Source organism: Lepidochelys kempii, chromosome 26 (assembly GCF_965140285.1).
Source record: "Lepidochelys kempii isolate rLepKem1 chromosome 26, rLepKem1.hap1, whole genome shotgun sequence".
Classification (NCBI taxonomy): Eukaryota; Metazoa; Chordata; order Testudines; family Cheloniidae; genus Lepidochelys; species Lepidochelys kempii.
This window is the reverse complement of record NC_136405.1, coordinates 15,419,871-15,432,359: the sequence shown is the minus strand read 5'-3', so window position 1 is coordinate 15,432,359 and position 12,489 is coordinate 15,419,871. Positions and strand designations below refer to the sequence as shown.

At 65.7% G+C, this 12,489-nt stretch overlaps 2 protein-coding genes across 8 annotated transcripts in view; one reads left to right on the top strand and one right to left on the bottom strand.

Moving 5' to 3' along the window:
• The window catches only part of MAT2A (methionine adenosyltransferase 2A), a 34,056-nt gene that overhangs the window by 5,445 nt on the left and 16,122 nt on the right, over nucleotides 1–12,489 (bottom strand). For 3 of the 4 annotated variants that reach the window (XM_073325145.2, XM_073325149.1, XM_073325146.2), the window contains exon 9: nucleotides 28–105. The exons of the other annotated variant lie outside the window; for it this stretch is intronic. In XM_073325145.2, coding sequence (XP_073181246.1) covers nucleotides 28–105 — 78 coding nt within the window. The remainder of the gene's footprint in view (nucleotides 1–27; nucleotides 106–12,489) is intronic. 4 annotated transcript variants of the gene reach the window in all.
• GGCX (gamma-glutamyl carboxylase) overlaps nucleotides 1–12,489 on the top strand; it is a 27,662-nt gene extending 15,173 nt beyond the window's left edge. For all 4 annotated transcript variants that reach the window (XM_073325143.2, XM_073325142.2, XM_073325140.2 and 1 more), the window contains exons 4-15: nucleotides 1,072–1,237; nucleotides 2,572–2,650; nucleotides 3,468–3,574; nucleotides 4,510–4,673; nucleotides 5,205–5,482; nucleotides 7,477–7,608; nucleotides 8,683–8,834; nucleotides 9,300–9,469; nucleotides 9,737–9,867; nucleotides 10,162–10,309; nucleotides 10,561–10,756; nucleotides 11,637–12,489. In XM_073325143.2, the coding sequence (XP_073181244.1) occupies nucleotides 1,072–1,237; nucleotides 2,572–2,650; nucleotides 3,468–3,574; nucleotides 4,510–4,673; nucleotides 5,205–5,482; nucleotides 7,477–7,608; nucleotides 8,683–8,834; nucleotides 9,300–9,469; nucleotides 9,737–9,867; nucleotides 10,162–10,309; nucleotides 10,561–10,756; nucleotides 11,637–11,793 (1,880 nt within the window). In that variant the 3' untranslated portion in view covers nucleotides 11,794–12,489. The remainder of the gene's footprint in view (nucleotides 1–1,071; nucleotides 1,238–2,571; nucleotides 2,651–3,467; nucleotides 3,575–4,509; nucleotides 4,674–5,204; nucleotides 5,483–7,476; nucleotides 7,609–8,682; nucleotides 8,835–9,299; nucleotides 9,470–9,736; nucleotides 9,868–10,161; nucleotides 10,310–10,560; nucleotides 10,757–11,636) is intronic.

Here is a 12,489-nt window from a genome sequence, read left to right as displayed (position 1 = left end):
GTCCTTACAAACTTAGGTGCTTCTCACCACAGGCTGCCTGGTTGGTCTTCAGCCAGGCTCTCCCCTTTGATCAGCGCTTCAGTCGCTTGGTAGTGGTGTCTGTAGCTGTAGGTGGGAGAGAGGGAGCAGGGCAAAATATCTCACCCTTTTATCACGTCCTTTCTTTCTTCCAGGCTTTGCTTCCCCCCCACCCCCCACTTCAGAGTCAGGCAAGCATTACCTCATCGCAGTCCCAGACTGCCCAGAGGAAGAGGGTGACTCACTCGAGGGTCTAATAGATCCTTTTGTTGCTGCCTAAACCAGTGTCCTTTGTCCCTGTGAGGCTGGGCTGGGTTTGTCCCATACATGCCCTGATGAGGTGTGAACTGCCTCTCTGCTCTTGGAGAGTTTTTGCATGGGCTGGCTTTAAGCCATGAGGACACGTTTTCAGCCACGTAACTATATACATGAAATTATAACCTTACTATAACATTACTGCAACAATCACTGTCACATGACTAGAACAACCATGCTCAGGGCATCATGAGCCTTCCGAAGACACCCGACATGACAAACTTTGCATTGGATCCCACACAGTCATGTTACAAAGATGAACACGGGGGTGTAGGGTGTTTCCCCGAAGTGTAGAGCGTCACAGGGCGGTACTGAGGGATCAGAGGGTCACGGGCTGGGCTGGAGGGAATCGGGGGGACTGGGGGAGGTTGGGGCGGATCAGTGGGTCACAGGCTGGGCTGGGAATATTGGGGAGATCAGAGGGCTGGAAGCTGGGCGGGGGAGATTGGGGGGTGCAGTGTCTGAGGGGCCCTGACCAGTTTAAGATTGGGGCTCACGCCCCATTTGGGGGCAGGGGGCTTGCCAGGACCATCCCAGACACAGCCATGCCAGGATTGCTCTGCTAGCTTTTGGCCCTCTGCCCTATCCTGCCCCCCAGGCTGGTCCAGGCCCCTTGCAGGGCTAGGCTCAGAGCCATGGCCAGCAGAATGGTGCTGGCAGCATGGGGTCCAGGCTGGGGAGCCCCGGGGAGGGAGGGGAGATCCCTGGCCCCTGCTGAATCCCTCCTGCTCGTCCCAGGTGCCCTGGGGATCATGCTGGGCTGCTGCTACCGGCTGAGCTGCCTGCTCTTCATGCTGCCCTATTGGTACGTCTTCTTGTTGGACAAGACGGCCTGGAACAACCACTCCTACCTCTACGGCCTCCTTGGCTTCCAGCTCACCCTCATGGACGCCAACCGCTACTGGTAGGGTCGGGCTGGGGGTCGGCGCTCTTGAAACTGGCTTGGACTCGGCCCTTTCTCCCCTCGGATCCCCAACTCGGCCCCTGGCCACGCCCAGGACCCTGCCTGCCTGCTGGGTGCTGACACTGCTGCTGATCGTGGGGGCCCTGGCTGGGACCCGGCTGGGACCCAGAGTTGGGGGCCAGGCGGCCTGGCTCTGTCCCTCCAGCCAGAGGTGTGGCAAGGCCCCAGGGGCCCTGGTACCTGAAGTGGGGGGCCCTTCAAAGTTCCAAAGGCTCTTTCCCCTCCTGGAGAATGAGACGGGCTCCATCTTGGCACAGCGCCCAGTGCAGGCTGTGGGCACACAGAGCCCTTCTGTTCACACGGCGTGCGGGCTGGCTGGGACATAGGCTGCATTTCCCAGTGCAGCAGCCCTGCCGAGACGCCCTCACTCTGGTAGCTCTATCACGTGTGAGAGTCTCCATGATCCGCTTCGTGGGCAATGGCGCGGTGAGGTAAAGCAGCCGCCTGCAAAACCGAACCAGGTTCCTCCTGCCGCAGACTGTGCGACAGCAGTAGGAGATCTGCCAGGCTACTGCCGAATACACGTCGCGAGCAGGCCTGGGGCTCAGCTTCTGGGAGCCAAGCCGCACGCTAAGGGCCGGGCAGAGCCCAAGGGCGAGGCACCACTGTGTCCTTCCAGGGTCACATTGGTGCCCCTCTTCTGGAGCTGCATGACGGTTCAATAGGGATTGGGCCCCAAATCTTTATACCTGAACCCCCCATTCTGCCCAGGGGAAACCTTGCAATCTGAGCATCAGCTGCATCTGCTTTGCATTGCCCAGTCGCATGGCTAAGCCGCGTTGACACAAATAAACCTACCCCCCTTGGAAGTGTGGTCGCAGCTCCCCGATTAAACCCAGCCCAGCCCTACATCCCCAGCCTTTGCAAAGCTCCTCTGACACCTGGGCCCTTCTACATCACTGTCTGCGCCAGGCACTTACGGACTCTGCTTCCCTATCCTAGAAATGGCACCTGACCTGCAGCAGATCCAAATCCATGGGCCAGACGGGACCACTGTGCTCAGATAGTCTGACCCTGGATAGCACAGTCCAGGCAGGGCTGGCAGAGCTGCCGGGAGCAGTCCTGGAGCCATGGGTGGGGAGCAGCTGGGGAGGGGGCCGGAGCACTTCCCCTGTAGCCCAGCTGGGGGCCGCTGCCCAGCCTGCACTAGCTAGGCCGTGGCATAACTACCATGGGGCGCGCGGTGGGGCAGCCGTGGCTGCACCGCTCACCACCCTGGCTGCAGCCCCCTCGCTGGGCCGGCCGCACCCTGACAGAGCGGCTCCTTCCCCCAGGTCCATTGATGGGCTCAGGGACCCACGGAAGAGGAATGCCCACGTGCCCCTGTGGAACTACACAGTGTTACGCATGCAGGTACGGGCAGGGGGTGTCCATGGGTGCTGTGTGGGTCAGCCTCCCCACACCCACGCTGCCTCGCTCTGCCCTGCAGGGGAGCACTGCCTCGGCCCCTCTGTCGCTGTGTCCTGGCGGCTGGGAGGTGACTCCCAGCAATGCCCTCCGCCCTGGGTGCCGGTCAGGACCCCTGCTGGGGTGCGGCCGTGCTGGGGAAATGGGCCCCTTTTATCTGGAGTCACAGCCGGGGGCCGGCCCTGCTGCTGAAGGGGCGGAGAATGCTGGTGCAGTCCCTGGGGCTGGCCACTAGGGGCAGCAGCGCACAGAGCACGTCACTGCCTGGGAGGGTGAGCGCAGCAGGACTCACCCCCCAAAACCTCAGTGTTCTGTGATGGATTGGGAGAGGGGATGGCTTGGGTAGGGGGGCTGGGAGCCAGGACTCCTGGGTTCTCTCCTCAGCTCTGGGAGGGAAGTGGGGTCTAGTGGGTTAGAGCGGGGCAGGCTGGGAGCCAGGACTCCTGGGTTCGCTTCCCACCTTTTCTGTTGACTCACCGTGACCTTGGGCCCATCCCGTCCCCTCTCTGCCTCAGTTTCCCCACCTGTGGGGGAGGGATAACAATACTGAGGTGCTCTGAGGCCCTGGTAACATAGGTGCAGGTAGAGATTATCCCCCTCACCTGTAAATGGGGCCCTTCTCTGTGAGCTCCCAGGGCCGGCGCTCATCGGTTGTCGCTTTTTGCCTTGTGCTGGCTGGCACTGAGTGGCGGGGCCCCGGGGCCAGGCACTGGACAGACCCCGCGCTGGCTGGGATTCGTCACAGGAGCTTTGTGTCACCTAGATCTTCATCGTCTACTTCATTGCGGGCATCAAGAAGCTGGATGCTGACTGGGTGGAAGGCTACTCAATGGGGTCGCTGTCCCGCCACTGGCTCTTTGACCCCTTCAAGTGAGTGTTGGGGTGACGGGGGCTGCCCCGGGGGTTCAGCATCCCGCTGGGGTGCTGCCACGGCAGACATTGGCACTGGGAGCAGTTGGCCAGTCACTAACACTGATCGCCCAGCTTGGCCAGTGTCTGCACAGGGACCTCCGTCCCCCCTTCCACGACTCGGCCTGAGCTGGGAGCTCACACATGAAACACATGGGCTCACACCAAGTCACCCGCACACGAACAAAACAGGCCCCTGCCCAGAAGTTCCCCATCTGACATCAAGGGAGGCGGGCTGGCTCCTCTGGGTTTGCTTTGTGCCCCATGCTTTGGACGGGAGGGGGTCACTTACTGGCACTGGGTGACATGGGACTGATGTCTGACTCCCCTGTGTCGCCGGGCATGGCCCTCCTGTATGCTGGACCCCTGCCATGCTGGGCAGACCATGGTGGTGGGGAGAGTTGGGAGATAGATGCCCCCCAAGTCTTTGCACCAACGGTACAAACGCAGGACAATCTGCCCCAACCTCCGAGATCTGGGGTCCTGAAGGCTCAGGGCTGGGATCTAAATGGGACCAGGCAGACCCGGGCTGGGGACCGGGACTGTAACAAAATGAAGGGGACATAGGGAGAGGGAAGGGGCCGTGGAAGTTCAGGATGGGGTGGGGGCTGGGGGGTTTGGTGCTGTGTGCGCGGGGGCTGGGGCCTGTATTTCCCTCTCTAGCCCAGCCAGGGCAGCCATCGCCCCCCGGCTGCCACTGGTCAGTGCCATCGAGGGGCTATGGCATGACCAGCCCTGCATCCCCAGGGGCTGCTCGGATACGGGGCTTGGTGCTGCCATGGGGCGGAGAACACAGGCGGTCCAAGGAGGGGGGCAGGCGACCTGCGGGCGGCTGCAGGGGAGAAGGCTCCCTAGTCGGGGCAGAGGGTGGGTCTCACCTTCGGCGTGCTCCCCAGGCTGGTGCTGTCAGAGGAGATGACCAACCTGCTGGTGGTGCATGGCGGGGGCCTGGTGCTGGACCTGACGGCTGGTTACCTGCTGTTCTTCGATGCCACCCGCCCAGCGGCGCTCGTCTTCGTTTCCTACTTCCACTGCATGAACTCACAGCTCTTCAGCATTGGTGTGGGGATGGAACCCAGGAGTCCTGCTCTCCATCCCCTGATGCCCACATCCCCCTCCCAGCACTGTGGAGAGAACCCAGGAGTCCTGGCCCCAGTCCCCCCTGCTCTAACCCACTTGACCCCCCTCCCCTCCCAGCACTGGGGAGAGAACCCAGGAGTCCTGGCCCCAGCCCCACCCTCTAACTCACTCAACACCCCCCAGCACTGGGGAGAGAACCCAGGAGTCCCAGTCCTGCGCTCTAACTCACTCGACGCCCCCGCCCAGCACTGGGGAGAGAACCCAGGAGTCCCAGCCCCGCGCTCTAACTCACTCGACGCCCCCGCCCAGCACTGGGGAGAGAACCCAGGAGTCCCAGCCCCGCGCTCTAACTCACTTGACGCCCCCGCCCAGCCCTGGGGATAGAACCCAGGAGTCCTGACTCCCTGCTCTAACCCCTCCAGTCCAGCCCAAGTGCCCTGCCCAGCCGTTGCCCCTGGCCTTGCCCGAGGGGAGGGGAGTTCCCTGGCTGACGTCTCGGTTCTCCCCACAGGCATGTTCTCCTACACCATGCTTGCCACCAGCCCCTTGTTCTGCTCCCCGGACTGGCCGCGCCGCCTGGGTGCCAGGTTCCCGGCCTGCCTCCGAAGGCTCCTGCCCTCCTTGGAGCCGCCGCAGCCCAGCGAGGCATGTGTGTACGGGGGGCCTGAGCGCAAGGGCCGAGGCAGGGGGGAACGAGGGCCAGGGCTGCGCCAGAAGCTGGGGGCCCTCTTCACCGTGCTGTACGTGCTGGAGCAGTTCTTCCTGCCCTACTCCCACTTCATCACCCAGGTAGGAGCCCCCACGCAGCCCAGGGCTCCGGGGACTGCTGTGGGGAGGGGACGGGGGTAGGAGCCCCCACGCAGCCCAGGGCTCCGGGGACTGCTGTGGGGAGGGGACGGGGGGTAGGAGCCCCCACGCAGCCCAGGGCTCCGGGGACTGCTGTGGGGAGGGGACGGGGGTAGGAGCCCCCACGCAGCCCAGGGCTCCGGGGACTGCTGTGGGGAGGGGAGGGGGGTAGGAGCCCCCACGCAGCCCAGGGCTCCGGGGACTGCTGTGGGGAGGGGACGGGGGTAGGAGCCCCCACGCAGCCCAGGGCTCCGGGGACTGCTGTGGGGAGGGGAGGGGGGTAGGAGCCCCCACGCAGCCCAGGGCTCCGGGGACTGCTGTGGGGAGGGGAGGGGGGTAGGAGCCCCCACGCAGCCCAGGGCTCCGGGGACTGCTGTGGGGAGGGGACGGGGGTAGGAGCCCCCACGCAGCCCAGGGCTCCGGGGACTGCTGTGGGGAGGGGACGGGGGTAGGAGCCCCCACGCAGCCCAGGGCTCCGGGGACTGCTGTGGGGAGGGGACGGGGGTAGGAGCCCCCACGCAGCCCAGGGCTCCGGGGACTGCTGTGGGGAGGGGAGGGGGGTAGGAGCCCCCACGCAGCCCAGGGCTCCGGGGACTGCTGTGGGGAGGGGACGGGGGGTAGGAGCCCCCACGCAGCCCAGGGCTCCGGGGACTGCTGTGGGGAGGGGAGGGGGGTAGGAGCCCCCACGCAGCCCAGGGCTCCGGGGACTGCTGTGGGGAGGGGACGGGGGGTAGGAGCCCCCACGCAGCCCAGGGCTCCGGGGACTGCTGTGGGGAGGGGACGGGGGTAGGAGCCCCCACGCAGCCCAGGGCTCCGGGGACTGCTGTGGGGAGGGGTCGGGGGGTAGGAGCCCCCACGCAGCCCAGGGCTCCGGGGACTGCTGTGGGGAGGGGAGGGGGGTAGGAGCCCCCACGCAGCCCAGGGCTCCGGGGACTGCTGTGGGGAGGGGAGGGGGGTAGGAGCCCCCACGCAGCCCAGGGCTCCGGGGACTGCTGTGGGGAGGGGAGGGGGGTAGGAGCCCCCACGCAGCCCAGGGCTCCGGGGACTGCTGTGGGGAGGGGACGGGGGGTAGGAGCCCCCACGCAGCCCAGGGCTCCGGGGACTGCTGTGGGGAGGGGAGGGGGGTAGGAGCCCCCACGCAGCCCAGGGCTCCGGGGACTGCTGTGGGGAGGGGACGGGGGTAGGAGCCCCCACGCAGCCCAGGGCTCCGGGGACTGCTGTGGGGAGGGGAGGGGGGTAGGAGCCCCCACGCAGCCCAGGGCTCCGGGGACTGCTGTGGGGAGGGGAGGGGGGTAGGAGCCCCCACGCAGCCCAGGGCTCCGGGGACTGCTGTGGGGAGGGGAGGGGGGTAGGAGCCCCCACGCAGCCCAGGGCTCCGGGGACTGCTGTGGGGAGGGGACGGGGGGTAGGAGCCCCCACGCAGCCCAGGGCTCCGGGGACTGCTGTGGGGAGGGGAGGGGATGGGCCCCCGGAGAGGAAGAGCTGGGGCCAGTGGAGGGCAGCGCTGGGAGCACACAGGGAAGGGGCAGTGGGTGCTGGGGTGCTGCTCCTCCAGGGGCACGCTCAGCCGGGGGGACAAGCCAAGACCCCTGGCCTGGCAGCGATTGTGCTTCCCCCCCATGTAGCCCTGGCTGATGCTTTGTGGCAGGTCAGCCTGCGCCCTCCCCAGCCGGGTGACTTCCCCTGGGAGCTGGGTGGCCACGATGGCTGGGCCCCCCGCCCGGTGACCAGTGGCCCATGCGAGCTGCACAGACCCAGTGGGGTGCCCATGGTAGATGCGCCACAGCAGCCATATCCCCGACTGCCCAGCAGGGGGTGGCAAAACAGCACAAAGCAGCTCCCTGGGAGAGCGGCTTGAACCCCATCGGATGCTGGGTTGGGGGGATCCCCGATGCATCCCCCCAGCGGGCTCCCGATCCCCCCGTGCTTCCCGCCAGGGCTACAACAACTGGACCAATGGGCTGTACGGCTACTCGTGGGACATGATGGTCCATTCCCGCTCCCACCAGCACGTAAAGATCACCTACCGGGATGGTGCGACTGGGGAGCTGGGCTACCTCAACCCCGGGGTAAGTGACCCTGCTGCGCTCTGGGGCGGAGCCAGGACCCCTGGGTTCTATTGCCGCCACTCCCTGTCTCAGGTTCCGGCTCTGCGCAGCGAAGGGGACTGGACAATCAGTCTGGCCACCTGTGTCCAGCGCCCTCACCGTGGCTGGCTGTGTTTGGTGCCCCAGAGAAGGTGGACATTAATGGTCATTAACAATATTAATTAGCATAGACAATGGGGGCTCCTATCTGAGGGTCTCAGGACACTAAGCAAAGGCGGGCCCAGGCCATCCCTGTTATATGGATGGGGAAACTGAGGCATGGGGAGGTTTTTGACTGAAGGTCACAGAGGAAATCTGTTACAGAGCCAGGGCTAGAACCTAGGAGTCATGGCTCCCAGTGCCTCCCACCCCCCAGTCTAACTCACCAGACTCCAGTCCCTTCCCCAAGCCCTGGATAGAACCCAGGAGTCCTGCTGACTCATCTTCCCCAAACTCTGCTTATTGGTGTGTGGTTCCCTCCCCTTGTGTCCCAGCCGGAGCCACCTGGCTGGGATGCAACTGTATCTGGGGCTGGGAGTCAAAAGGGGGGGTTATTGGTTTGTTTAAATTCCCATGGCGTGAAATGTGGGATTCAGGCCTGGGGGAGGGTCTCTGCTGGGGTTCTCCCAGTCCTGTGCTCAGGCATGACTCTGTCCCTCAGCAGATGATCTGCCTTCTCTGCTGGTCTGCCTGAGCCTTGCAGACATGACTGAATTTCCCTGCCCCTGTTACAAGTGGGGAAACTGAGGCACTGAGCAGGGAAGGGACTCGCCCAAACTCCCCCAGGGAGTCAGCCGCAGAGCTGGGACCCAGGAGTCCTAACCCACAACCCTGTGCCTTACACAGAGGCCTGGCCTCCCTCTGAACCCATGGCACGGGGAGGTCAGAGCTGACTCAGCCCCGAAAGGCTGCCGGCTCAGAGGCAGAAGCTCGTGGGGATGGAAATCTCTTGAGCCCCTCCCTGTGCCCTCAGGCTCCCGGGACTTGGGGGGGGGGGATGCCCCAGGGGCTCCCCAGAGCTGGGTGTCTGGCACCGGGCTCACACGTGTCCGGCAGGTGTTCACGCAGAGCCGGCGCTGGAAGGACCATGCTGACATGCTGAAGCAGTACGCCACCTGCCTGAGCCACCTGCTACTCAACTACAACGTCTCGCAGCCTGAGATCTACTTTGACGTCTGGGTCTCCATCAACGACCGCTTCCAGCAGAGGCAAGTGCGAGGGCCCAGGGGGCCCAGGACAGCTTGGGCAGCACACAGCTGCTGCTGGGGTCCTGCCTGCCTGTGCTGGCTCAGCATCACACACACGTGGACCCAGCCAGCCCCACGCCCGCCTTTGGCTGTCCTCCATGAGGGCGAGGACGGAGCAGAGGGAGGGACTGCTGGGTAGCACTGCACAGAAGGACTGTGTGTATATTGGGGCAGGAGGCTTTGGCATTGCCATGCCCCAGCACAGGGTGTGCTGGGTCCCATCACAGACCAAGACTGGCAGTTGGCACTTCAGGGACTTGATGCCCCTTCTGGCCTGCGATGACCCCGGGGCCGGCTGCAGTTTGCTGCCTGGCAGCCAGCGCTGCCTGCTGCCCCAGGGGAGACAAACCAGGCGGGGAGCTGGGTACCAGAGCATCCTGCCAGCCCAGCCCCTGGCATGCTCACTGGGTCCCGCTTGCCGGCCAGGCTCTTCGACCCACAGGTGGACATCGTGCGGGCCGAGTGGTCTCCCTTCCGCCACACTCCGTGGCTCAAGCCGCTGCTGGTCGACCTGTCCCCCTGGAGGACGAAGCTGCAGGATATCGAGAGCTCGCTGGACAACCAGACTGAGGTGGTTTTCATCGCTGATTTCCCAGGTACCTGCCTGCAGCCCGTTCCCTGGGGGGCTCCTGTTACTAACAGAACAACCCTCCTGGCTCATCAGCAGGGCTGGAACCCGGCACCTTCAGAGCACAAACCTCAGCCACTGCAGCTTGACCTCAAGGAGCTGCTCCATTGCCGGGGGGCTGAAGGAGGCTGTTAGCCTCTCCTGAGGAGCTGCTGCCAGTGTGGGTCACGGGTATGGGGGTGGGTCCCAGTGGGGCTGTGCTCACCATCCTTCATGTCCCCTTCAACCCTCCCAGGCCTGCACCTGGAGAACTTTGTGAGTGAGGACCTGGGCAACACGAGCCTGCAGTTGCTGAAGGGGGAGGTCGTGGTAGAGATCGTCAAGGAGCAGAGGAACTACACGCTGCAGGAAGGGGACAGGATGCAGGTGAGGGCTGGGCTCAGGGGATGGACGTGGATCCCAGCCTGTGTCCCCGCCTGGCAGGAGGAGAGCCATGGAGGGTGGCTGGTTGGTTCTGAGCCCAGGTCTGCTAGATACGCTGGGGGGGCCACGGGAACTGGGCCTGAGGGTTCTGGCCTCAGATCTGGGGGAGGGGATCCTCCCCCCAAGCTGGGAGCTGTGTTCTGGCTCAGCATGTCTCCGGGCGGGGGCAGAGAGTTGGCTGGTTCTCAGCCCACTTGGCCTGCTGCCACTTGCTGACCCCGCCCCCCCGTGTCCCAGCTGCCCCCAGGCGAGTACCACAAGGTGCACACGGTGTCGCCAGAGCCCTCCTGCTACATGTACGTTTACGTCAACACCACGGACGTGGCCCTGGAGCGGAACCTGACCGAGCTGCAGGAGCTGCGGGACAAGGTGCAGAACGGCAGCGGTGAGTTTCTGGGGCCCTGCTAGCTGGGGGCACCTGGCTCCTGGCCGCTGGGGCCGGCACTCCCCCTTGGCCCAGATCCCCTGGAGCCCTGCTGGGGGGCGTAGCGGGTGGAGATCCCTCGCGCTGCCTGCCAGTGGCTGTGTCCCTGCCAGGCAGGCAGGAGGTGCCGGTATTCCTGCCATGGGACGCTTCCCTGTGGCGTATGGGCCCCTGGGGGTGAGACGCCATCTCAGGCCTGCCCCCTGGTGCAGAGACGGAGCCCCTGCCCCCAGAGCTGCAGCCCATCCTCGATGGCGCCCTGGGGGACACCCCGCAGCCGGACCCCGTCGTCCAGGCATTCGTGCGACGCCAGCAGCGACTGGAGGAGCTGCAGAGACGGCGAAACGCCACGCTCGGGGCACGGCTGCAGCGCTTCGCCGCCAGGAAGTGCTTCCTGTTCCGCCGGAGGTGAGTGCCCGGTCACACGCCGGCCCCCCTACCGCCCCCCCGCCGTACTGCCCCCCCCCACGTGCCAGCCCCCCCCCGCCGCCCTATCGCCCCCCCTGCCGTACTGCCCCCCCCACGCGCCAGCCCTCCACCGCCGAACCTCCCCCCCCGCTGCCGTACTGCCCCCCCACGTGCCAGCCCCCCACCGCCGAACCTCCCCCCCGCCGTACTGCCCCCCCCACGTGCCAGTCCCCCACCGCCGAACCTCCTCCCCCGCGGTACTGCCCCCCCCACGTGCCAGCCCCCCGCCGAACCTCCCCCCCCCACGTGCCAGCCCCCCGCCGCCGAACCTCCCCCCTGCCGCCGTACCGCCCCCCCTCGACGTGCCAGCCCCCCACCGCCGAACCTCCCCCCCACTGCCGTACCACCCCCCCGAACCTCCCCCCGCCGCCGTACCGCCCCCACCACGTGCCAGTCCCCCACCGCCGATCCTCCCCCCCACTGCCGTACCGCCCCCCCGAACCTCCCCCCGCCCCCGTACCGCCCCCCCTCGACGTGCCAGCCCCCCACCGCCAGTGCCCCGCTGCCGAACCTCCCCCCCACTGGACCTCCCCGGCCACAGTTCTGCCACTGCACCCACCTCCTCACAGTCAAGGGCCAGCACCTCACCGCTGTACCCTGCCCCCGCCCCCCCATCACGTGATCGGCCCCCACCACTGCACCCATCTCCTCCCAGCCACGGGCCAGGCCCCCTTCGCACAAGCCATGACACCCTAGCTGCCAGCCCTTCCCTACTCCCTCTACCCCAGCAACATGAACCACCCCCCCTCTGAGCTGAACACCCCTGCAGATGCCCCTCTGGGCGCATCTCCAGCCCTTGCTCTTTCTCTTCCCCTCACAGCTTCCTGATGACCTGGATTTCGCTCAGGAACCTGGTGCTGGGGCGCCCGTCCCTGGAGCAGCTGGCGCGGGAGGTGGCCTATGCCAACATGCAGCCGGAGGCGGGCGTGGCAGGGACAGAGGGGGTGCAGAAGGAGCCAGAGCGGGCTGAGCTCTGACCTTGGGGGGATGGCCCAAGGACACATTGCAGACAAGGGATCCCCTCCCCCCAACCTCAGCTTGATGGCCCAATGCTCCCTGGGATAGGCGCACGTCCTCAGGTCCTCCCGCTTCTGCATGGCTGATAGGGAGCAGTGCTCACGCAAGAGGGACGAGCAGGGCTGGGAATGGGCCACGAGGCCCCTGCTCACAGCCTGAGCCCCTGGTGAGCGTCAGGCCTGGGCCCACAGCGCACACAGCCTGAGCCCCACGCTGCCCACGGCTTGGCCAGCTGTCTGCCCCAGGGAGAAACCGAGCTTGGGTGGAAGGGAATCGCCCCACAGCCTGGCTCGGTGGCAGCACCTACTGCCAGCAATATGGGGGAGAAGTGTGTGAACGGGTGGGTGGGTAGAGCACGGGGCTCGGAGCCAGGACTCCTGGGTTTTCTCCCCAGCTCTGGGTGGGGAGGGGAGTCGAGTGGTTAGAGGAGGGGTCTGAGGTCAGGACTCCTGGGTGCCATGCCTGGATCTACCATGGACTCATTGTGGTGCTGGGGACAGACTTGCCCAACACTGAGCTACCTCGTGGGGAGGTTGGCCAGGTTGGGGTCATTCGGCAGGCGGGGCTGCTGTCTGATCACTGGGGGTGGGGGGAAGGCTTCTGTCTCAATGGTCTTAACCCTTTTCTCCCAATAAAGCGCCTTGTTTCTAAACCTG